The 27,216-nt window shown below is 37.3% G+C and overlaps 1 protein-coding gene across 1 annotated transcript in view; it reads left to right on the top strand.

Annotated features, from left to right (window-relative positions):
* Nucleotides 1-4,819: 4,819 nt before the first annotated feature.
* Nucleotides 4,820-27,216, top strand: part of LOC122212199 (complement factor H-like) — a 37,589-nt gene continuing 15,192 nt past the window's right edge. Inside the window, exons 1-4 of the mRNA XM_042925939.1 lie at nt 4,820-4,967; nt 10,916-11,110; nt 11,525-11,701; nt 26,230-26,412. Of these exons, the coding sequence (XP_042781873.1) occupies nt 4,910-4,967; nt 10,916-11,110; nt 11,525-11,701; nt 26,230-26,412 (613 nt within the window). The 5' untranslated portion in view covers nt 4,820-4,909. The remainder of the gene's footprint in view (nt 4,968-10,915; nt 11,111-11,524; nt 11,702-26,229; nt 26,413-27,216) is intronic.

Here is a 27,216-nt window from a genome sequence, read left to right as displayed (position 1 = left end):
CTTTGGAGATGTGTTGAGCAAGAAATTGCTGCGACTGAGATCAAAGAGGTTGTTGGCCGCTTTCTCCTCTAAGGTTTTGATGGTTTCCTGTCTCACATTTAGGTCTTTCACCCATTTTGAGTTTATTTTTTGTGTATGATGTAACCAAGTGGTCCAGTTTCATTCTTCTACATGTTGCTATCCAGTTCTTGCAGCACCATTTGCTAAAGAGACTTTTTTCCATTGAATATTCTCTCCTGCTTTGCCAAAGATTAGTTGGCCATACACTTGTGGGTCTTATTCTGGGTTCTGTATTACATTTGTCTATGTATCTGTTTTTGTGCCGATACCTGGTCTTGATGATTACAGTTTTGCAGTAGAGGCTAAAGTCTGGGGTTGTAATGACTCCCACTTTGGTTTTCTTTTTCAATATTACTTGGGCTGTTCAGGGTCTTTTGTGGTTCCATACAAATTTGCTCTGAGAAGAATGCCGGTGCAATTTTGATTGGGATGGCATTGAATGTGTAGATTGCTTTGGGTAGTGTTGACATTTTAACAATATTTATTCCTCTAATCCGTGAGGATGGAATGTTTTTCCATTTCTTTGTGTCTCGTTCAATTTCCTTCATAAGTTTACTATAGTTTTCAACATACAGGTCTTTTACATCTTTGATTAGGTTTATTCCTAGGTATTTTATGGTTCTTGGTGCAATTGTAAATGGGATGAATTTCTTGATTTCTCTTTCTGTTGATTCATTATTGGTGTATAGAAATGCAACTGATTTCTGTGTATTGATTTTGTACCCTGTGACTTTGCTGCCTTTATGTATCAGTTTTAGCAGCCTTTGGTGGAGTGTTTTGGGTTTTCCATATAGAGTATCATGTCCTCTGTAAAAAGTGAAAGTTTCCCTCTTCTTTGCCAGTTTTGATGCCTTTTATTTCATTTTGTTGTCTGATTGCTGAAGCTAGGACTTCCACAACTGTGTTAAACAATAGTGGTGAGAGTGGACATCCCTGTCGTGTTCCTAATCTTTGGGCTGGTGGGGGGGATGGAGGAGATCTCCATCCACCCCGCCCCCCCCCCGCCCCCCCACCCTCTGGTAACCAACAGGTTTTTCTCTATAGTTAAGTGTCTGTTTTTTTCTTTTTCTTTTTCCCACTATGTTTTGTTTCTTAAATTCCACATATGAGTGAAATCATAGGATATTTTTCTTTCTGTGACTGATTTATGTCACTTAGCAATTATACTCTCTAGCACTATCCATGTCATTGCAAATGGCAAGATTTCATTCTTTATTTATGGCTGGGAAATATTCCATTGTGTGTGTGTGTGTGTGTGTGTGTGTATTATAAATATATATGTACGTCATACATGTATATGTATATGTATATGTATACCGTATGTGAATGTATGTGTCTATGTTATATGTATGCCACCCTCTCTTTATTCATTTATCAGTCACTAGACATTTGGGCTATTTCCCTAATTTGGCTATTGTTGCTACTATAAACATTGGGGTGCATGTATCCGTTTGAATTAGTATTTTTATATCCTTTGGGTAGATACCTAGTAGTACAGTTGCTAGATTGTAAGGTAATTCTATTTTTAACTTTTTGAGAGACCTCCCTACTGTTTCCCAGAGTGGCTGCACCAGTTTGCATTCTCACCAACATTGCCAGAGGATTTCCCTCTCTCCACATCTTCACCAATACCTGTTGTTTTCTGTGTTGTTTATGTTAGCCAGTCCGACAGGTGTGCGGTGATACGTCATTGTAGTTTTGAGTTGTACTTCCCTGATGTTGAGAGATGTCGAGCATCTTTTTATGTGTCTGTTAGCCATCTGGATGTGTTCTCCGGAAAAAGGCGTATTCATGTCTTCTGCCCGTTTCTTAACTGGATTATTTGTTGTTTGGGTGTTAAGTTTATATCTTGTTGTTGGGTGTTGAGTTCCTTATATGTTTTCAGTATTAATCTTATGAAATTTTAAAAGATTGGAATTATTGAGAGTACATCTCAGACCAAACAAAGTTAAGCAAGAAATCAGTTTAAAAGATAACTAGAAGAACCCCAAGTTACCAGAAATCGACACTTTAGAAGACAATCTTTTAAAAAATTAAAGCAGGACTTCTAGCTTTTGTGGTGTGACGAGCTTGGTGAACTCACTGAGCTTACTGAGGACATTAAGAAACAGACTCACACATTACCAGTTGCCTGATTTAAGACAAAAGTCAGAGTGAAGCAGTGTAGTAGGAAAGAGGTGATATTTTCAGTAAATATTGCCCGAACAGTTGGATAGCTGTATTTTAAAAATATGTCTGTCGCTCTTAGTACCAGATACCATACACAAAATCAAATGAGTTGTAAATGTGAAAGAGAAAACAATGCTTTTAGGGGAAAACATTATTGCATCCTAGGACTAGGCAAGGATTTCTTAAATAGGACACGAAAAGTACTTATCCAAAAGGCAAACAATTTTAAATTTAATTCAATTTTAAAATTAAGAAAACCTCTTTAAGTTTATTTATTTGTTTTGAGGGAAAGAGTGAGTGTACATGCACAGGCACGTGCCGGGGGGGGGGGGGGGGGGGGGGAGGGGCAGAAGGGCAGAGAAGGGGAGAGAGAGGGAGAGAGAATCCCAAGCGGTCTTCACATTCATAGTGTGGAGCCTGATGGGGATTGAACTCAGGAACTGTGTGACATCATGACCTGAGCCAAAACCAAGACTCGGATACTTAACCAACTGAGCCACAGGTGCCCCAAGAAAATTATTTTTGGTTGTAAGCTCCAAACATTTTCTTTTTGTCCATTGCAATGATTCTATCCCGTGACATTAACAAGGACTGTCTCTGCTGTGGCTACAGCCATAGACATGCAAGGCGACTAGTGACCCAGAATTCTTTTCTGCTTACACGTGTCAGTGAATTCAGCCTAAATTTGTGGTTTGAACCCTCTGAAAACATGTCCAGCTTCTAAAGCTGGCTACCAACTTCCAAAGCAGGCTTGAAGAATACGTGTGAAAATATTACACCCAAGCATAACTATGAAAACCAAACATCTAACTGTTCAATTTAAAATGAAGAAATTCTGCTCAGTAAAAAACATGTAACACTGAGCAAATAGACAGCCCATCGATGGAGAAAATATTTATAGTACATATGTCCAAGAATGTACAAAGAGTATAGAAAGAATTCCCTCAATGAGATAAATAAAAGACAGATAACTCAGCAGAAAAGACTTGAATAGACAATTCACCCAAGAGGATATCTAAATGACCAGTTGCTACATGCGAGTTCTCCACTTCATTTGTCATCGGGAAAAGACATATTAAAGCCACAAAGAAGTACTGCTCTGTGTTCACCAGAATGGCTAAAATCGCACAGATTGGAGACATCAAGTGTGTTGAGGATTTGGAGCAATGTATACACTGCTGATGGCACACCAGTTAGCAGAATCCTTTTGGAAAACTCTCTGATGTTACCTGGTACATGTAAACGTATTCACGCGTCGTGTCCTACCATTTCACTCCTCAGTATGTACTCATCAGGAATGACGACCTGTCTTTACCAAAACCTCATAATAGGCTCATAGCGGCACTACTTCTGTTAGCTGCAAACGAGAATCCACCCAGATGCCCAGTGGCAGGCACACAAATAAAATGAGATATGTTCAAAGAATTGAACATTACACGCCCTAAGAATTAATGATCTGCAATTAAACCCAACAGCATGGTTGAATGACACACGGTTTTTCACGAAAGCTCTGAATACTAAAGACTCAGGATCTGATCTCTCAGCTGCTGCAGAGTACCAGACAGGCAAATGGACTCCATGTTCCCAGAGATCCGGAGAGGGGTCACCCTGTGTGTGGTGAGAGGAGGGCGAGAGGGACTGACTGAAGGGACAACCGGGGCTTCCCTGAGACCTAGTGCTGCGCGGTTTCCTGAGCTCGGTGCTGCTGCAGAGGCGTCTTCACCTTCTGGAGATTCAGCAGACCCTTTGCTTCCCTTCTCTTCATGCTTATCGTATTTCAACATAGAGTTTTAGCAATCCAGCATTCCAGTTTCTTGAGTTTTGAATTGTTAAACTCATTTGTGTCCAATGAGAGTGATCCTGTTGTTTCACACACGTATGTGACACGTCCTTAAAAGAATAAGTGCATGGTTTGCGGAAAAGCAGGTCCCAAATATCAACCAGCACTGCACTCTTGGCAAAGTTCACTCACGTCGTCTGGGTCTTATTTGTGAAAGCGTTGCCTAACGTCAAGCTCTGTAAATGATTTCTTTTAAAATTTTTTTAATGTTTATTTATATTTGGCAGGGGGGAGGGCAGAGAAAGAGGGAGACTGAACCTGCAGCAGGCTCCAGGCTCTGAGCTGTAAGCACAAAGCCTGGCTTGAGGCTCGAACCCACGAGCTGGGAGATCATAACCTGAGCTGAAGTTGGATGCTTAACCGAATGAGCCACCCAGACACCCCTGTAAATGATTTTTAAAGGTGCTTTTATTGTTTTATCTTTTGAAGTTTACACACAATAAATCTGAATGGGTTTGAATAATTAGAGAGTTAATGAAATCCGAAGTATATCACCGGTTACTGCCTTGCACATTCCAAGAACCTGAACATGTTCCAACTTAGTACAGCCTAGGTTTATAAAAACAAAAGTGGGTCACAGCGTTAACATTCAGTGGGAGTGCAGTGGGAGTCTGATTCCAATTCTGGCATTGCTGGGGCTTGTGATTGATTTTTTTTTTCTTTTACTTTGCAAGTTTCTGATGGGCGGAGCATCTAGTAATCCCTTTCATTCCCAAACTGTGTTTCAACTTCCTTTTGTAGCAAGTGCTTTGCTGCTCTAATCACAGCTTTTAGCTGAAGAGCAGCTGACATAGAGTGAGCAGTGTCGGCTATTAAATGTGCCCCTAAAGGATCCTCAAAATGAGATTTTCAGCACAGGTTGTTTGGCTTATGTGGTGGACTGTTTGTGTTGCAGAAGGTAAGACGGAAAAAAAGAAAGCCTTTTCTGTGTTATAAAACATTTTCTGTTCTGCTTTTCACAGTGGTAATAGGAATTTGGTGTAGATTGTGATTTAATTACTGTTCTGTAGCTTAGTGTGTGAGTGGCTTTTGACATTGTTAAGTTTCAAAAAATAGAAGCAGCTTATTTAGATGATGTAATTATTCATCATAATTTTATTTAATGTAAAAATTCAAAACATGTTTTAATATTGAATGCTGTAATATAAGCATTTCCCTTGTAATTATCATAAAACATAATTTACTCTTTTTGCTTAGAATTTTTACCCAAATGCTTTCTGTGAAAGTATTAAGAAGCATATGAACATATATAGAACCAGAACAGAAATTAGACAATAGAAACCTTCAAATCATCTAATGACTAGATTTATCTCAGATATAGATGTTAACTCTTTCTAAAGAAGAATCCCTTTAGCATTTACAACTGTTATTGTCACGGCCTTAAAAGTCTGATAGACAAGCAAGCATTACTTGTACCTTTGGCATGAATATATCATATAAATTTGAAAAAAATGAATATGCAATGTTTGTAACATCCAAATATTCTCATGGGTGTTTGCCTGTGGTTGTATTTGAGGTATATTCTAGAAGACCAGTCTCAAGACTATCCTTAAGAGAATAGTGAATATGAATGTAGAAGTTTTTATTTTCTGGCATTAGTAAGGTGATTTCTAGACATATAATTACATTTAATTCGAACACTACTTCTCAATAGATTAAAAAGTTTCTTTGGATGGAATTTGGTTTCTAGTTCATGATAGGAAACTGTGTGATACTATTTGATTTACTTTTCTTGAATGACATTTTTAAAACAAATGAGTTACCTATCATTCATAAATTTGCAAAACATTTCACTAAGTCAACAAGTTTTTTTGAATGCTTGCTTCCTGTCAGCCTCTAAGCATTGAAATATACCAACAAATAACACTAAAGCTCTGTCATTGATGGTCTTTCAATCTAGAAAATGAAGGCAGGTATCTCTCTTTAATTATATTCCTCAGTTATTTTTTTAAGGTTTATTCAAATATGCTTAATTTTTTTTTTTTCTGAGACACGGAGCGTTTTTAGTTTCACAGTCTGATATGCTATTGCTTGATTTTTAGTTCAGAAACCTTATATCCAGCCACCTTTTAAACTAGCTATACAATCGTATTTACTGCATATGTAAATATTGCAGTGTGTATTCAAATGTAAAATATTATTGTATTGGCAAAGAGTTCCAGAACACTCTTAATGCTAGAAACCATTACAAACATCTTTTTCTGTACACGAGTGTTTCTGTCTTTTCTTTAGCAGGAGTATGTTCAGTGTCTCAATATTTACATACTGTTTGCCTAGGCTTTATGTGGACATCATTTGTCATGTAAGGAAGATTTGTTTTCTTTCCAGCTCATGTTTAAAACTCAAGAATTGATGCCTAGTTTAATTAAACTGTTTCAGTGATTACAAAGCGGAATTTGAAACTTTAAAATCGGGTGTTATAAAGCATGTATTACAAATTAAGTAATACTGATGTAAACTCCTTACTTACATAATTGATTCCAGCCGACTCATTTCACCTGTATTTTCTATTTCATCAAAACGTGTTTAAATGTGGCATCCGTTTCTGCTGGTGAATTGGGCATTAGCACTCTGCACACTATCGTGAGACTGACTGTAAATCTGGCTAAGTCCTAATAGAGAAACTGTAACATTACTATTTAAAGTATTTAAAGCAGTACTTTAGCCTCATGATTTTCCCAAAAGCGCACATGATGCACAAGTGAGTAGAAAAAAATCACATGAATTTTCAGCAGGTGTAGAACTGTGATTTATTCCATGTTTGCCAAAAAGTTCTAAAACTGGTTTGAAATGCCAATTCCATCAGTCTACCATACCTAACAGAAATTTCACTCAACAAAGTAACCTTACTCATTAAAAATATCCATATATCCTTCAATAGTTGCCTCTGGTTTTATTTCCCATGTAGAAATAAATATGAAATAGTAAATTGAGATATTGAGAAATACTAAATTGAATAGTGAATGGTAAATTGAGGAACTGAGAAGACAGTTTGGAACACCAGCACAATCTGCTTTACTCAACCGGTCTTAATGTTTTAGCATTTCATAAATTGCCTCTGTCCTGTTCAGAGTGAACATTCCTCAGAAAATCCTCCTCACTCTAAAGAGGAATGATAGCCCATAGGAAGAATTTATTGGCCCAAGTTTCATGGAGACCAGTTAGTACCTTTTCGATGCAATAGGCTCTCTGCTTTGCCATTGCCAGGCGTGTAGAAACATTAGTTGTTTTCCTTGTAAAACATCACAGTTGGATGAATCACCACAGGCTGCTAAGAATTGGTCATATTTACAGGACAAAGTTTAGAATAACAGTCCCTCAATCTTACCACATAGTAGTTTCTGTTTTCTGGAATATATTATGACCAGCTTTTCATGTAGACCGTTTAGACTTTGGGTCTACAAAGTGTATAATCTTTGAAATTAGCCACAGCCCAGAAATTCCTGGCTGAGAAATGTGAATAAATTAAAAACCTACTAAACCTACTAAAATTTTGTTTGGAGAGATGTGGGTGTTACCTAATTCTGGGGGTTTCAAGGGCCAAAAATAATCTTTCAGGAGTAAAATATAGATCAAAGCTAGAGAGGTTCTCTTCTATCAGAAAACAAAGTAAAACAATTTTTTGTATATTGTTTCAAGTACAAGATGGTTTCCAATTTTAGAGTTAACCCTCAAATGGAAAAAATAATTGATGTTATCAATCGTAAGAATTACTTATAGATTAATTAAAAGTACTATTTTATAAAGATGTGTATGAATGTTATACACAGTTATGTAATCCAGAAAACTTGAGGTAGTGGCATTTAATCCTGAACTCTTGTGTTTCAATGCCAATATGATAAATAGGAATTCGCCTTCTGCTGTCAAGAACACTCCAGTTTTTAGAAATAGTTGTGTGATGTTTACCTATATGGTGAGATTTAAAGTTGTGCAGTGGCCCAACTGCCTTCAGTATCCTCTCTTCTTTGAAATGTAGTAGGGGCACCTGGGTGGCTCCGTAGGTTAGGCATCTGACTCTTGATTTTAGCTCAGGTCATGATCTCACAGTATGTGGCATTGAGCCCCCCAGCAGGCTCTGCGCTGACAACTGGGAGCCTGCTTGGGATTCTCCCTCCCCCTCTCCCTCTCCCTCCCCCTCTCCCCCTCTCCCCATCTCCCCCTCTCCCCATCTCCCCCTCTCCCCCTCTCCCTCTCTCCTCCTCTGCTCCTCTGCTGTTTGCACTCTGTCTCTCAAAATAACTAAATGAGCACTAAAAAAAAATTATATTTAAAAAAAAGAAAAAAAATGTTTTTTAAAAAGAAAACAAATGTATTGATATTACTAGATTCAACAAACCTGAAATTGATGTGGAATAGCAAATACTCTGAATAAATACTTTAGAATAGTAAAATCCAATAGTATTTACTGCAATTTACTGTGAATCATTATAAGCTGAAAAGTTCTCTATTACAATTTCAGTGAGGAAAGGTAGAAACGGATGATGAGGGTGAAGAAGGGACTAAGGAACTCTGGAAGTTGAGGTGGCCCTGGGGAGGGGAGATCTGATGGGTGAAGCGTGACAGTGAGCGCCATGAGAAGGGTCAGAGCAGACGCCCCGGGAGTGTCACGAGAGGGAGAGGTGTGCCACAGCAAGCCTTGTTTATTTTTAATGTAGACATAATGGAGAATGCATATGCTACTTTTCTGCCTGCACATAATGTTAAACTACAACTCACTTATCAAGTTTTGTTGAAATTGTTCTTAGCTGAAAATAAGTGTGTCCCCCAATGACACGTAAATTCTCTTTGGCCTTTGATTGCTAGGGCTACTGGCCAAGGCTACGTCGATCCACTTTTCTTTGCCCAATCCCTGATTGTTCTACAACCTTTGCACTTTCCTTTCTTCCCAATTATGCCTCCCCCTCACCCCACACACCATTCCTACCTGCCCAGGATGTGAGTTTTTCCCAACCAGTCTATCCTGTGCTCACTAAACTGATGTGCACTTTACCCATATCTTAACAACTTTAACTAGTTTCAGAATACGGTGCATAAACAAGAGATGATATATTTGGGGTAAAATGTGCTACATTTTAGGGGGAAAAAAATCACAAAAATAACAAAAGGGTTAAATAGGTTTGACAGAGCACTTCTGTGTGTGTGGACGCTTTAATTGAGAGAGCCAAGTTTCTCAAACCATGTTGACCAAAAATGTAATAGATAGGAAAGTGATTATAGAATTGTTCCTTCAAAGGCTCCCCACAGCCTTTTTGAACAAAATTAAAATGATTCCTGACTTCAAAATTATGGCAGACATTCAAAATTAAGACTCGTAGACAAGAGGTACAATGGAGTTACAGATAGCAGAGTTTCTTGGGTTCATGCAATAGAGCTTTGAGATCACTGTACATGTGTTCTCATGTCTTACCTTTTACATTGGTTGCCGTCCACTGTGCTCTTCCCATGGGTTGCCTGCAATCTGCGGATATAATGGAAAGGTTCCAAAAGAGCTTCATATTCATCCATTCATTCATTCATTCATTTGCCCATCCAGTGGTCACTTTTTAAGTGTCTGCTAAGTGCCAGGCATTAGGACTAGCATTTACCAAAAGGCCATTTAGTGGGGAAAACAAAAGGAATGATTATTGTATTTCGTCAACATATTGTATTTTACTGTATAAAGCATTGTGATGGAGACAAGGAAAAGAGAGACTACAGGGTCATTTAGAGGAGGCAAGAAATCCAAGTTGCAATGAGTTTGGAGTGGGATCAGGTTGGGGAGTTTGTTTGTAAGAGGTGGAATGAAGAGAGCCAAATCTGTCAGGGTCACGATGGCATCTTGGGTAGGCTTTGAAGGTTGGATGGGAGTCATGGAAATAAGGATGCCAGGGAGGAGGACATTCAAGACTGAGGAACATGGCTCCTGGGTGGCTCAATTGGTTAAGCATCGGACTCTTGATTCAGCTCAGGTCATGATCTCAGTCTTGACATCGAGTCCCGTGTGGAGCTCCACCCTGGGAATGGACCCTGCTTGGGATTCTCTCAATCTCTCTCTCTCTCTCTCTCTCTCTCTCTCTGTCTCCTTTTACTCCTGCCCCCTCCATAAAAAAAAAAAAAAAAAAAAAAAAAAGGACTGAGGAAACATCAGTTGTGTTTACAAACGACTGATAGTAGGTCTGTAAAAATGGAGGATTGAAATCATCCCCACCTTTCTAAATCTTCCATCAGTTACAATTCCAGAAGTACTACAGGTGAAATTGGGTATAGTGTGTGTTGTTTTTCTTCTTTTCTTTTTTAATCCTTATCCTCAGGATTGACATGGTAATTATTCAGATGCAGAATCATTCCTGCTGCAGTTTTTAAAGGTCCTTATTTTAATGTCTCCCTCCAACTAAGCTCCTTTTTTATAGCAACCAGTCAATATATACTAACAACTTATTTTAAGAAGCTACCATTTTGACTTGAACAATAATTGGCATTAGGTAGTAGCGATCCAAATACTACACATTTCAAGAAATTTACTTTCATCTCTCGAACAAGTTGCTCATTTACATACCAGGGCTAGGATATACATAGTCGGTGGATCATATACATACCCAAATAGATCTGTAGAGTTTTATTTATGAAGAGTCTTCATACAAGTTTCTATATCATATGACCCACAAGATATAATTTTAACTTCATTAGCATATCCCAGTCATCTGAATTTTATAACTTCTCTTGTCCTAGAAAACCTGATGCAATGAGTGAAATTAGACTAATAAGAGGATATAATTCATCAGTGAAACAATTCATTTCCCATCTGATTTTTTTCTTAAGGTAAAACATCATTTATACTGTTTTTGTTTGTTTTGTTTTTATTGCAAGGGTATCGTTGTGATTTTCCAGAAATAAAACATGGTAGTCTACACCATGAAAGTAACTATAGACAAAACTTTCCAGCACGTGTAGGAGAAAAATATTGGTATTCCTGTGATCAAAATTTTGTGACTGTTTCACAAAAGCCCTGGGAACATATTCATTGCACACAAGAAGGATGGTCACCAGCAGTACCATGCCGCAGTAAGTCAACCTTTATAATTGTATATGTATAAATATTTCAAATAGTAGAGGGGGGAAAACACATAAGTGAATACAATGAAGCTTAGTGTGACTAACATAAAGCCAAAGGATGAATGTTATGAGCAAAAATACCAATATGAGTTTTTCCTTTTATGAAGAGTTCTTCATAAAAATCACACTAAAGACAAAGATACAGGCTTTCTGAAAATAGCTATATCATTTACAAGGACTTAATTATAAACCTGAAGATAAATAATATTTAACATTGATTTTTTTTCCAGCATTTGGTAGTAGCTTTAATTTTGGATACTTATGCATGAGTTTAAATTTTGTATAAATAACTTTTAATTGGCTATTTTCACTGAACTTAGGGGTTTTAAATTTTTTTTTGTTTCTTATTTTCATTATTTTTAGGACAATGTATCTTCAATCATTTGAAAAATGGAGAGTATCCAAAACAAGGAGTTAAATATGTACAAGGTGAAAATGTAAGCGTTAATTGCAATTCTGGCCACAGTCTTCAAAATGAGCAGACTGTAATGACCTGTACAGAGGATGGCTGGTTCCCTCCTCCTGAATGCATTCCTCTCAGTAAGTAAATGATCTGAGATCCCGGTGTATTATGCTTTTCTAAGCCTCATCTAGATGGACTGTAACAAAATATCTATAACGACTTTCTTATCTCCCCTATGGAACTACTTAGTTTTCTTTTTTCCAAGTGTGTATGAGTGGATATACAAATTTCTTGATACATGTATAGCAAAATAAATGTTTACTGATAGGCATTAGTCAAGAAAACAGTAATGGAAGTACAAGGAAGAAACCTCTAATATAGGGGGACACAAGAGGAAGGAGGTAGATGTGGCGGTGTAGGAGGATCCTAGGCTTGCCTCATCCCATGAATACACCTAGATAACTATCAAATCATCCTAAATACCCTAGAAATTAACCTAAAGACCAGCAGAACAAATTCTGCAACTGAAGGTAGAGAACAAGCCATGTCAATGAAGTAAGATGTGTAGAGATTCAGTTTTCTTTCCCAAACTGAGAAGAAACAGATTGTGAACACTGAGGTGGGAAAGGAGTAGTGGTCAGAGGGAATGGTGAGAGACAGACTGAAACACAGGTGAGCACCACACACGAGAAAACGAATCTCCATAGCAATTGGTTTGGAAAGGGCGAGGGGGCAAATTTTGTGAGCTTTGCAATCAGTGGGGCTTAAAGCCTAGGGTATTATAAGGACAGTGTACTTGGCCCTGGGAGAGTTCAAACAGCATTGAGGCTGCTCTTGGAGAAAAGGCAAGCAAAGAGCCTGTGGATATACAGCATGGAAACAGCAATCTGAAGAGCACTTGGAGAACACAGTGGGGAGGTTATTTGCTCACCTTGGAGAATATTGCAGAAAGGCAGCCTTCACAGAGACCCCTCTGGGAACAAAGGAACTGGTAGGTACCATTTCCCTCCCCTGCCCTTCAGCATATAGACATGGTCACCTTTGGGAACCAGCACAGGACCCACACTTGCTCTCTAACTTGCTTCTACCAAGCCCTGCCTCCCCATGCTCCAGTGGAATCACCCTTCCCAGTCACACTTGGCCTCAGTCCCAGCACAGGTGGCCCCCAACCCCAAAAGCCCAGACCAAATCCCTGCCCACACCTCATCTCCCAACCTGGGTGTTTGGGGTGCCATGATTCCAGCAGCAGTGGCGAGAAGTCTCATCTCACAAGCAGACCAGAGCACACCAAGTTAAAACTCACCACATTCAGGCCAGAGACCAAACACTGCCCACACAGGCAAAGAGAGCCTCTGCAGATGAGGGGCATGAAGGACAAAGCGATCAGGACACAAGAGCAGTGTGAACACAACACACATTGGAGACACTCCCTGAAGTGCCAGGCCTTGGGGAAGAGGGATCGCGACACCTCGGGGCACGACAGAACCTCTTTTTCATAAGGCCATTAGCCTCAAGAACAGGAGAAGTAGCTGACTTTCCTAATACAGAGAAGCAGGCACAGAAACTTAGACAAAATGCGAAAACAGAAAAATGATCTGTGAAAGAAGAAAGATCTGTACAAGGCCAATGCCAGAGATCTAAGTGAAACAGATATAGGTAACATGCCTAATAGATAGTTAAAGTAAAAATTATGAAGATACTCACTGGACTTGAGAAAAAAAGTGGAAGACATGAGTGAGACTCTTAATAAAGAGATAAGGAATAACATAGCAGAGATAAAGGATTCACCAAACAAAATTAGAAGCACACTTGATGGAATGAACAGCAGGCTGGAATAAGAAGAGGAACAAATTAATGACCTAGAAGACCGTGTAATGGAAAGTAATCAAGCCAAACAAAGAGAAAAAAGAATGGTGCAAAATAAGAATACATTCAGGGAGTCAGAACTCCATCAAACATAACAACATTCATATTAGAGTAGTCCCAGAAGAAGAAGAAAGAAAAAACATGGCAGAAAATTTATTTGAAGAATTAATAGCAGAAAAGTTCCCTAATGTGAAGGAGGAAACAGTTATCCAGATACAGAAGGCAGAGAACCCCCAATAAAATCAACAAATGCAAACCACACCAAGACATATTGTAACTAAATTGGCAAAACATAGGGATATAGAAAAAATTATAATAGCAAGAACAAAAAAAAAAAAGAAAAAAAGGCAGTCACATGCAAGGAGAAATAACAACCAACACCACAGAAATACAAACAACTATAAGAGAATATTGTGAAAAACTATATGCCAACAAACTGGACAATCTGGAATAAATGGATAAACTCCTAGAAACATAAACTACCAAAACTGAAACAGGAACAAATACTGAACAGGAACAAAAACTGATACATGAATTCAGCAAAGTCGCAGGATACAAAATCAATGTACAGAAATCAGTTGCATTCTTATACACTAATAATGAAGCAACAGAAAGACAAATAAAGAAATTCATCCCATTCACACTTGCACCAAGAAGCATAAAATACCTAGGAATAAATCTAACCAAAGATGTAAAAGATCTGTATGCCGAAAACTATAGAAAGCATATGAAGGAAATTGAAGAGGATATAAATAAATAGAAAAACATTCTATGCTCATGGATTGGAAGAATAAATATTGTCAAAATGTCAATACTACCCAAAGCTATCTACACATTCAATGCAATCCCAATCAAAATTGCACCAGCATTCTTCTCGAAACTAGAACAAGCAATCGTAAAATTCATATGGAACCACAAAAGGCCCCGAATAGCCAAAGTAATTTTGAAGAAGAAGACCAAAGCAGGAGGCATCACGATCCCAGACTTTAGCCTCTACTACAAAGCTGTCATCATCAAGACAGCATGGTATTGGCACAAAAACAGACACATAGACCAATGGAATACAATAGAAACCCCAGAACTAGACCCACGAACGTATAGCCAACTAATCTTTGACAAAGTAGGAAAGAATATCCAATGGAAAAAAGACAATCTCTTTAACAAACGGTGCTGGGAGAACTGGACAGCAGCATGCTGAAGGATGAAACTAGACCACTTTCTTACGCCATTCACAGAAATAAATTCAAAATGGATAAAGGACCTGAATGTGAGACAGGAAACCATCAAAACCCTAGAGGAGAAAGCAGGAAAAAACCTCTCTGACCTCAGCTGCAGCAATTTCTTACTTGACACATCTCCAAAGGCAAGGGAATTAAAAGCAAAAATGAACTATCGGGATCTCATGAAGATAAAAAGCTTCTGCACTGCAAAGGAAATAATCAACTAAAAGAAAAGGCAACCAACGGAATGGGAAAAGATATTTGCAAATGACATATCGGACAAAGGGCTAGTATCCAAAATCTGTAAAGAACTCACCAAACTCCACACCTGAAAAACAAATAATCCAGTGAAGAAATGGGCAGAAGACGTGAATAGACACTTCTCTCAAGAAGACATCCGGATGGCCAACAGGCACATGAAAGATGCTCAGTGTCGCTCCTCATCAGGAAAATACAAATCAAAACCACACTCAGATACCACCTCACGCCAGTCAGAGTGGCTAAAATGAACAAGTCAGGAGACTATAGATGTTGGCAAGGATGTGGAGAAACGGGAACCCTCTTGCACTGTTGGTGGGAATGCAAACTGGTGCAGCCGCTCTGGGAAACAGTGTGGAGGTTCCTCAAAAAATTAAAAATACATTTACCTCATGACCTAGCAATAGCACTGCTAGGAATTTACCCAAGGGATACAGGAGTGCTGAAGCATAGGGGAATTTGTACCCCAATGTTTATAGCAGCACTCTCAACAATAGCCAAATGATGGAAAGAGCCTAAATGTCCATCAACTGATGAATGGATAAAGAAATTGTGGTTTATACACACAATGGAATACTACGTGGCAATGAGAAAGAATGAAATATGGCCTTTTGTAGCAACGTGGGTGGAACTGGAGAATGTTATGCTAAGTGAAATAAGTCATACAGAGAAAGACAGATACCATATGTTTTCACTCTTATGTGGATCTTGAGAAACTTAACAGAAGACCATGGGGGAGGGGAAGGAAAAAAAAGAGGTTAGAGAGGGAAGGAGCCAAAACATAAGAGACTCTTAAAAACTGAGAACAAACTGAGGGTTGATGGTGGGTGTGAGGGAAGGGAGGGTGGAGAGGGAATGGGTATTGAGGAAGGCACCTCTTGGGATGAGCACTGGGTGTTGTATGGAAACCAATTTGTCAATAAATTTCATATTAAAAAAAAAAAGAATTTGGGAGTTCCCCAAATAAACCTTGCCATGTTTATATTCAAAAAAAAAAAAAAAAAAAAGGAAGAAAGAAAGAAAGAAAATTGAACAGATCAATTACCAGCAATAAATAAATAAATAAATAAACGAATAAATAAATAAGAGTTAATGCCTATTCTCAAACTACTCCAAAAAAAAAAAAGAAAAAGAAAAGAAGGAAAAACTCCCAAATTCATTCTATGAAGCAGCACTACCCTGATACCAAGCCAGATACAGCCACCACAAAATAAGAGAACTATAGTATATGTCAATATTTCTGATGAATATAGATGCAAAAATGCATAACAAATACTAGCAATCCGAATCCAACAATAAATTTTAAAAAATTATTCCCCACAATCAAGTCATGTCTGTTCACGACTTATACCCGGTGATTTCTTCCTGAGTTGCAAGGATGGTTCAATATTCACAAACCAATCAATGTGTGATACATCACATCAACCAAATCACAGCCATAAAAGAAAAGATGAAAACCATATGATCATTTTAACATATACCAAAAAACCCATTTGATAAACTATAACATCTATTCGTGATAAAAGATCTCAACAAAGTAGGGTTAGAGGGGACATATCTTAACATAATAAAGGCTATACATGAAAAACCCACAGCTAACATCATCTTTATGGGGGAAAATTATGAGCTTTCCTCCCAAGGTCAGGAACAAGACAAGACATAACAAGACGAGGAGGTCTACTCTTCCACTTTTACTCAATAAAGTACTGAAAGTCCTAGCCACAGCAACTAGAACAAAAAGAAATAAAAGGCATTCAACTCGGTAAGGAAGAAGTAAACCTTTCACTATTTGCAGATGACATAATATTTTATACAGAAAACCCAAAAGACTCCACCAAAACGTGCTAGAACTGAAGTGAATTCAGAAAAGCTATAGGATACAAAATCAATGCACAGAAATCTGTTGCATTTCTGTATAACAATAATAAAGTAGCAGAAAGACAAATTAAGAAAACAGTCCCATTTACAACTGCAATAAAAATAATAAGCTACCTAGGAATAAACCTAACCAAAGAGGTGACAGATCTGTACTCTACAAACTATAGAACACTGATAAGAGAAGTTGAAGACAACCCAAAGAAAATGGAAAGGCATCCCATGTTCATGGGCTGGAAGAACAAATATTGTTAAAATGTCTACAAAACCCAAAGCAATCTGCACAATCAATGCAACCCCTACCAAAATACCAACGACATTTTTTATAGACCTAGAACAAACAAGCCTAAAATTTGTATGGAACCACAAAAGGCCCTGGTTAGCCAAATCAATCTTGAAAAAGAAAAGCAAAGCTGGAGGCATCATAATTCTGGACTTCAAATTAATATTACACAGATAGTGATCAAGAGCATATGGTACTGGGGCAGAAATAGACACATAGATCAATGTAACTGAATGGAAAACCCAGAAATAAACCTACACTTATACACTCAATTAATTTTTAACAAAGCTGGATTGAATATCCAGTGGGAAAAAGACAATCTGTTCAACAAACGATGTTGGGGAAACTCCACAGCAACATGCAAAAGAATGAAACTGAACCACTTTCTTACACCATACACAAAAATAAATTCAAACTGGATTAAAGACCTATATGTGAGACCTGAAATTATAAAAATTCCTGGAAGAGAGTACAGGCAGTCACTTCTCTGACATCAGCCACAGCTTTCTAGATAGATCACCTGTGGCAAGGGAAACAAAAGCAAAAAAGAAGAAACTATTGGGACTACATTAAACTACAAAACTTCTGCACAACAAAGGAAGCAATCAACAGAACTAAAAGGCAACCTATGGAATGGGAGATGATATTTACAAATGACATGTCTAGTACAGGGTAGTATCCATAATATATAAAGATCTTATAAAACTCAACACCCCAAAACCAGATAATCCAATGAAAAATGGGTAGAAGACATGAACGGATATTGCTCCAAAGAAGACATACAGATGGGCAATAGACACATGAATGATACTCATTAGCACTTATCATCAGAGAAATACAAACCAAAAAAACAATAAGATGTCACCTCACAGGTGTTGGTGAGGATGTGGAGAAAGGGGTACCCTCTTGCACTGTTGGCAAGAATCCAAACTGGTGCAGCATCTCTGGAAAATAGTATGGAGGTTCCTCAAAAGGTTAAAAATAGAATTGCTGTAATATCCAGCAATCACACTCCTGGGTATTTACCCAAAGAATACAAAAGCACTAATTCAAAGGGATACACGCACCCCTATCTTTATTGCAGCATTATTTGCAATAACCAAGATATGGAAGCAGCCTAAGTGTCTACCAATTGGTGAATAGATAAAGATAAATGGACTGTTATTCAGCCGTAAAAAAGAATGAAATCTTGCCATTTGCAACAACTTGGATGGACTAGACAGTATAATGCTAGGCAAAATAAGTCTGTCAGAGAAAGACAAATACCATATGATTTCAGTCATATGTGGGATTTAAGAAACAAAACAAATGAGCAAAGGGAGGAAATTTGAGAGAGAGAGAGAGAGAGAGAGACCAAAAAAAAAAAAAAAAAAAAAAAGGCTCTTAAGTGTCTTAAGTGTAGAGAACAACATGATAGTTACCAGAGGGGAGAAAGCTGGCAGAGGGGATGGGTGAAATAGGTGATGGAGATGAAAGAGTATCCTTGTCACTATGAGCACTAGGTGATGTATGGAATTGTTGAATCACTATACTGCATACCTGAAACTAATATAACACTGTATGTCAGCCAACCGGTGTTAAAATGAAAACTTAAATACATACATACATACAGTCAGTCTAGAAAAAAAAATACAGTACAAAGAATTTTGAAAGCAACAAGAAAGAAAAACCTGCTTCACATACAAAGGCACTTCTGTGGGAGGTGTTTCTAGTAATACATGCCTACAGTAAAAAAAGAAATGATCTCAAATATACAATCAAACTGTATACATCAAAAAGCTAGTAAAAGAAGGGGGTACCTGGGTAGCTGAGTTGGTTGAGTGTCCAACTCTTGATTTCTGCTCAGGCGATGATCCAGGATCATGGGCTTGTACCCCACATAGTGCTCCGCACGTGAGGGTAGAGACTGTTTCAGATTCTCTCTCTCCTACCCCTCCCTACCCTGACTTGTGATGTCTAACAAATAAAATGAATTTTTTTTCATTAAAAAACTTGGAAAAGAAGAAAAAACTAAGCCTAAAATTAGCAGAAAGAAGGAAATAACAGAAATCAGAGCAGAAATATATGAAATAAAGACCAAAAAGTCAACAAAATAGATACCTACCTTTTTCAAAATGTAGACAAAATTGACAAACCTAAGCTGATTAATTAAAACGAGAGATCGCATAAATAAAATAGAAATGAAATTGAAGATATTCAACTGATATCACAGAAATGCAAATGTTCATAAGAGACCACCATAAATGATTACACACTGACAAATTGGATGACAGAGAATGGATAAGTTCCTGGAAATATAAAACTGACAAGACAAAATCATTAAGAAATGGAAAATCTGAACAAACCAGTGACAAGTAACAACACTGAATAATTAATTTAATATATCTCCTCAAAGAAAAGTCTGGGACCAGAAGTATTCACTGGTAATTAACAGAAGATTTAATACCAATTTTTATTTAAAAACTCCAAAATTTTGAGGGAGAGCACTTCCAAAAATAGATTAACTTTAATACCAAAACCAGACAAGGATGCTACAAAAAAAATTATACCCGACATCACTGATAAACATAAATATTGAAATGCTCAACAAAATGTTAACAAACTGAATTCAATAGCACATTAAAAGATTCACACACCATGATGAAGTTGGGTTTATCTATGGGACTCAAGGGTGATTCAACAGATTTAAATCAGTAATATGATATAGCACATTAACAAAATTAAAGGTAAAAAATCACATAATCATCCAGATAGATACACAAAAAGCATTTGACACAATTCAACATCCATTTATGATAAAAACTGACAACAATTAGGTATTGAAGAAATGTACATCAACATAATGAAGACCATAAATAAGAAGCCCATAACTAACGTCACATTTGATGAAAAGCTAAAAGCTTTCCTCAAGGATCAGGAAAAATACAAAGATACCCACTCTCATCAGTGTTGAAAAAGGGAAATAAAATGTATCCAAATAAGAAATAAAGAAGTAAAGAGGCACCTGGGTGGCTCAGTCGGTTAAGCGTCCGACTTATGCTCAGGTCATGATCTCACGGTTCGTGGGTTCGAGCCCCACATTGGGTGCTGTGCTGACAGCTCAGAGCCTGGAGCCTGCTTCAGATTCTGTGTCTCATTGTCTCTCTGCCCCTCCCCGACTTGTGCTCTGTCTCTCTCTGTCTCTCAAAAATAAATAAATGTAAAACATAAAAATAAAAAATAAATAAAGAAGTAAAATTAGCTCTGTGTGCATATGATGTATTCTTTAGGGAAAACACTAAAGACTCCACAACAACAACAACAACAACAACAACAAAACCTGTTAGAATTAATAAATGAATTCAGTAAAGTTGTAGGATACAAAATCAATATACAAAAATCTGCTGTATTTCTGAACACTAATAATGAACTATCAGAAAGAGAAATTAAAATAAGTTTTCATGAGATGTGGGTGTTATCTAATTCTGGAGGTTTCAAGGGCCAAAAATAATCTTTCAGGAGTAAAATATAGATCAAAGCTAGAGAGATTCTCTTCTATCAGAAAACAAAGTAAAACAATTTTTTTGTATATTGTTTCAAGTACAAGATGGTTTCCAATTTTAGAGTTAACCCTAAAATGGAAAAAAAAATTGACATTATCAATCGTAAGAATTATTTATAAATTAATTAAAAGTACTATTTTATAAAGATGTGTATGAATGTTATACATACTTATGTAATCCAGAAAACTTAAGGCAGTGGCGTTTAATCCTGAACTCTGTGTTTCAATGCCAATATGATAAATAGGAATTCGCCTTCTGCTGTCAAGAAAACTCCAGTTTTTAGAAATAGTTGTGTGATGTTTACCTATATGGTGTGATTTAAAGTTGTGCAGTGGCCCAACTGCCTTCAGTATCCTCTCTTCTTTGAAATGTAGTAGGGGCACCTGGGTGGTTCTGTAGGTTAGGCATCCGACTCTTGATTTTAGCTCAGGTCATGATCTCACAGTTTGTGGCATTGAGCCCCACAGCAGGCTCTGTGCTGACAACTGGGAGCCAGCTTGTGATTCATTCTCTCTCTCTCTCTCTCTCTCTCTCTCTCTCTCTCTCTCTCCCTGTCCCCCCTCCCCCTCTTCCCCTCTCCCCCTCTCCTCCTTCACTGTTTGCACTCTCTCAAAATAAATAAATGAACATTAAAAAAATAAATTCTATTTTAAAAAAAGAAAAAAGAAAATGTTTTTTAAAAAAGAAAAAAAGAAATGTATTGATATTACTAGATTCAACAAACGTGAAATTTATGTGGAATAACAAACACTGTGAATAAATACTTTAGAATAGTAAAATCCAATAGTATTTACTGCAGTTTTACTGTGAATCATTATAAGCTGAAAAGTTCTCTATTACAATTTCAGTGAGGAAAGGTAGAAACGGATGATGAGGGTGAAGAAGAGGACTAAGGAACTCTGGAAGGTGAGGTGGCCCTGGGGAGGGGAGATCTGATGGGTGAAGCGTGACAGTGAGCACCATGAGAAGGGTCAGAGCAGATGCCCCAGTAGTGTCACAAGAGGGAGAGGTGTGCCACAGCAAGCCTTATTTTTAATGTAGACATATCTAGAGAATCCATATGCTACTCTTCTGCCTGCATATAATGTTAAACTAGAACTGAATTACTAAGTATTGCTGTAATTGTTCTTAGCTGAAAGTAACTCCCCCAATGACACATAAATTAGTAGGTTCTTCATCTTTGGCCTTTGATTGCTAGGGCTTCTGCCAAAGTCTACATCGATCCACTTTTCTTTGCTCAATCCCTCATTGTTCTACAACCTTTGCACTTTTCCTTCATCCCAGTTATGCCTCCCCCCTCACCCTGCACACCATCCCCTACCAGCGCAGGATGTAAGATTTTCCCAACCGGTCTATCCTGTGCTCACTTACCTGATGTGCACTTTACCCATATCTTAACAACTTTAACTAGTTTCAGAATATGGTGCATAAATAAGAGATGATGTAATTGAGGTAAAAAGTGCTATATTTTAGAAAAAAAGAAAAGGAAAGGGGTAAAAATATTTGACAGAGCACTTTTATGTGTTTGCACATTTTAACTGAGAGAACCAAGTTTCTCAAACCATGTTGACCAAAAATGTAATAGATAGGAAAGTGATTATAGAATTGTTCCTTCAAAGGCTCCCAAAAGCCTTTTTGAACAAAATTAAAATGATTCCTGACTTCAAAATTATGGCAGACATTCAAAATTAAGACATGTAGACAAGAGGTACAATGGAGTTACAGATAGCAGAGTTTCTTGGGTTCATGCAGTAGAGCTTTGAGATCACTGCACATGTGTTCTCATGTCTTACCTTTTACATTGGTTACCATCTACTGTGCTCTTCCCATGGGTTGCCTGCAATCTGCAGATATAATGGAAAGGTTCTGAAAGAGCTTCATATTCATCCATTCATTCTTTCATTCATTTATTTGCCCCTCCAGTGGTCACTTTTTAAGTGACTGCTAAGTGCCTGCTAAGTGCCAGGCATTAGGACTAGCATTTACCAAAAGGCCATTTAGTGGGGAAAACAAAAGGAATGCTTATTGTGTTTTATCAACATATTGTATTTTACTATATAAAGCATTGTGATGGAGGCAAGCAAAAGAGAGACTACAGGATCATTTAGAGGAGACAAGAATTCCAAATTGGAATGAGAGTCTGGAGTGGGATTGGGTTGGGGAGTTTGTTTGTAAGAGGTGGAATGAAGAGAGCCAAATCTGTCAGGGTCACGATGGCATCTTGGGTAGGCTTTGAAGGTTAGATGGGAGTCATGGAAATAAGGATGCCAGGGATGAAGACATTCAAGACTGAGGAACATGGCTCCTGGGTGGCTCAGTTGGTTAAGCATCAGACTCTTGATTCAGCTCAGGTCATGATCTCAGTCTTGAGATCAAGTCCCATGTGGAGCTGCACACTGGGAATGGACCCTTCTTAGGATCCACTGATAAATGAATGGATAAGGAAGATATAGATATAGATATGTGTATATATATATATATACGCACACAATAGAGTATTATTCACCCATGAGAAAGAAGAAAATCTTGATATTCACAACAACATGGTTGAACCTAGAGAACAGTACATTAAGTGTAATAAGCCAGAGATAGCAAATACTTCATTATAAAACTTCTATATGAAATCAAAAAAGAAAAAAGAAAACATCAAATTCATAGAAACAGAATGTGGAATGCAAGTTCTGTACCAGTGGTGGGTGTGGATGCTGGTCCTAGCGTGTAAGCCTTCAGTTATAAGATAAATAATTCCAGAGATCTAATGTACTGCATAATAAGAATCAAAGTAAATAACTGTAAACTATAATCAAATAACAAAGGAAGTCATCAAAAGAGGAGCAAATTGAGAAAAACAGATGCAAAACAGAAGACAAATAGCCACATGTTAATAGTAAGTGTTCACCTACTAATAATTCCTTTAATTTAAATTTACCTATTAAAAGGAATAGAGTACTTGAATGATTTAAAATAAAATAACCAAGAAATCACTTTAGATTTAAAGACACAATAGGCTAAAGTGAAGGAATGGAAGAAGATATTTCATGCAAATGGCAACCAAAGAATGATGGAGTGATTATACTTCTATGAGAAAAAAAACAACAACAACTGAATCTAAAACTGTCTCTAGAGATGAAGAAGATCGTTATATAATAATAATGAGTCCTTTCATCAGGAAAATGGTAACAATTTTCAACAGACGTGGAACCAACATTGGAATTCATAAATATATAAAGCAATCTGGACAGTTATGAAGAGGAGAAATTGACAGCAATACAGTAATATTAGGAGACTTTAATACCTCCCTTGGAACAATAAATACAACACAGGCAAGAAAGAAGTTGAAGAACTGAACCACAATATAAACATTTTTGGACCTAATAGATCTATATGGAATTTTTCACCTAACAGTAAAAGAGTACATTTACTGCACATGAAAGATTGTATGCACTATCTTTTTCAGTCACGATGGGGTAAAACTAGAATGGGAAAATTCACAAATACGTGGAAAGAAAATACACTCTCAAGCAACAATAGGGTCAAAGAGGAAAGAGCAAGAGAATTTTTAAAAATATTTTGAGACAAATAAAAAAAACAGTGTAATAAAATTCAGAGATGTTGCAAAAGCCGTGCAAAGAGGGAAATTTTTAATGATAAATGTCTACATTAACAAAGAAGATCAGGGCGCCTGGGTGGCTCCATCAGTTAGTTATGTGTTCAACTCTTGATTTTGACTCAGATCAAGATCTCATGATTGGTTTCTTGAGATCAAGCATCGCAGTAGGACTCTGTGCTGACAGCACAGAGCCTGCTTGGGTCTCTCTCTCTCTCTCTCTCTCTCTCTCTCTCTCTCTCTCCCTCTCCCTCTCTCTCCCTCTCTCTCCCCCTCTCTCTCTTCCTTGCTTGCACGTGTGCACTTTGTGTGTGTGTGTGTGTGTGTGTGTGTGTGTGTCTGTGCTCTCTCTCTCTCAAAATAAATAAACATAAAAAATTTAGCTTAACATAACAGATTGTATATAAACAACCTAAGTTTATAGCTCATGGAACTAGAAAAAGAGCAAACTAAGCCCAAATTTAGAAGAAGGGAGGAAATACTAAAGATTAGAACAGAAATAAATCAAATAATGTGTAAACAAAACACCCTGTTCCATCATCACACTAACACTATTATGTTTTTTCAAATTTATATGTATGTTGGGTTTTGTTTGCTTTTCTTTTTCTGATGATTGATTTTCATTCTGTATTCTTTTCTATTATATGTATATAACAGTAAAATTTCTCTCTCAGACTATGTTATTATCATCTCACAAACTTTCATGTAAAATATTTTTCTTATAACTCAATTCAAAAGATTTAATGTTTAAAAAAAAAAGATTACAGGGGCATCTGGGTTGCTCAGGGATTAAGCATCCAACTCTGGCTCAGGTCATGATCTCATGGTATGGGAGTTCAAGTCCCACATTGGTCTCTGTGCTGACAGCCCAGAGCCTGGAACGTGCATCAGATTCTGTGTCTCCCTCTCTCTGACTCTCCCCCACTCACACTCTGTCTCCCTGTCTCTCTCAAAAATAAACTTAAGGGGCGCCTGGGTGGCTCAGTTGGTTAAGCGTCCGACTTCGGCTCTGGTTATGATCTCACGACTCGTGAGTTCGAGCCCCGCGTCGGATCTGTGCTGACAGCTCAGAGCCTGTAGCCTGTTTCAGATTCTGTGTCTCCCTCTCTATCTCTGACCCTCCCCCGTTCATGCCCTGTTTCTCTCCGTCTCAAAAGTAAATAAACGTTAAAAAAAAACAAAATAAACTTAAAAAATTTTTTTTAATAAATAAATAAGATTATGTACTTTACTCCTTATCCTGAGTGTTTAATATTCCTAGTATCCCATTTCCAGTGTACTAGGCACCCCAAGTGAAGGAATAAAATTACCAATTATGAAAAAATATATAGCTCATATTTTCTCTTTTGATTTCTTCTTTATCCATGGGTTATTTAAAAACTAAAGCTGAACTTTGTGAAGACTTTGTACATGACAGAAGTCTTGTTTATTGTTTCAAGTCACGTTACACATAATTTGAGGAATCATCATTTTGGTCTCAGAACATGAAGGAACGTGCTGATCTGTGTCATACTCATTGAACTCCACGTATCCATATGGTCTTAAGCACCCAATTATGATGACAAACATTGCAGATTCTCAGAGTTGTGGTAGCTATGGTGGCAGTTTCTCTGAGATCGTCACCTGATCTCGGATACCCCAATTGAGTACTGGAGTTGCTTAGGAGACCCCGCGTTGGCAATATTTAAAACAAGTGCCTGGAAAGGACCTATTGCCGGTACACCTCTGACACACTGTAGGATTCCAGATCCATTAGACAAACAGATTCATAATAATTTCCTAGTAGGGATTCTGGGTATTCTAAATGTCGCTTCATTCCAAAAAGAAAAAAATAATGAACTATTTTGATTTAGTATCTTTGTCGCTTACTTTTTCTGTCCCAGGAATTTGGATGATTCAGATTTTTCCCGGTTTTCATTTGTAAATGACTCCTTATTTTTGTGTTGTTACAGTGAATCTTTATAAAAATGTTTATTTATATGCTTCTCTTTTCCTTATACTTTCTGCCTTTCAGAAACATGTTCAAAATCAGAGATAACAATTCAAAATGGATTTTTTTCTGAATATGAACCTACATATTCCTTAAATAAAGAAACACAGTATCAATGTAAACCAGGATATGTAACACCAGATGGTAAAACTTCAGGACCCGTTACATGTCTGAAAAGTGGATGGTCACCTCAACCCACATGTATTAGTGAGTAATTTATTATGTTGCTATTCATTATGCTGATGGCTATTGAACAAAAGTTTACTCTAAGTGAATTCTTTTCTGGGGGGAGCGGCTGACATGATTCCCATTTGAAAAGATAAATGAAAAAAGATGTAATTTTTTGCCTTTTAAGAGTAATCACTTATACAGCGTAGTAGCAGGACATCTTTCAGTTTACGTTATTTTCCACTTTAAAACATCCTGTGATTTGGAAACGAGTCAGGGAGCCTTATGTGTATTCTCCTGGAAACTCACTTATTTTTGGCTGGCAAAATATATTTGTGCCTATTCCTGCTTTTAGGTGATCAGACTTTGATGACAGAATCTTTGTTTCTAGACATGAAAGTAATGTTTGTAAGTGAAGATGTGGGTCCATAGTGCAGAATTTTAATTAAAGTATGGAGTTTTATGGTTGACATTCCAGGGTAGCCCACTTTAAAAATCCTCTCCTTTAGAAAATGTTCATAAACATCTAGTTAGTGGAGAAGGAATACTGCTAGATGGTGCCAAATACAGCTGTGTTGAAACATTTCCCTGTCCCTGGATGTTTATGAAGATTTCTATGAACAGTTTCCTCAGTTTATCTTATACTCCAAAGCTACACAGTGATAGTTTTGAACCGATATTTACATATTCACTTTAAAGGAAGTGGATATTTGATTATCCATTTGTACTGTTTTCATTTCCTTTTTTTTTTTTTTCAATTTCCATGCTTACTATGGGCACTAGCCACAAAAAAAAATGATAAAAGTGGCTCCCATATAAAGTCATTTTATACTGAATGTTAGT

This window comes from Panthera leo, chromosome F3, assembly GCF_018350215.1.
Source record: "Panthera leo isolate Ple1 chromosome F3, P.leo_Ple1_pat1.1, whole genome shotgun sequence".
Lineage (NCBI taxonomy): Eukaryota > Metazoa > Chordata > Mammalia > Carnivora > Felidae > Panthera > Panthera leo.
This window is presented reverse-complemented; position numbering and strand designations above follow the sequence as displayed.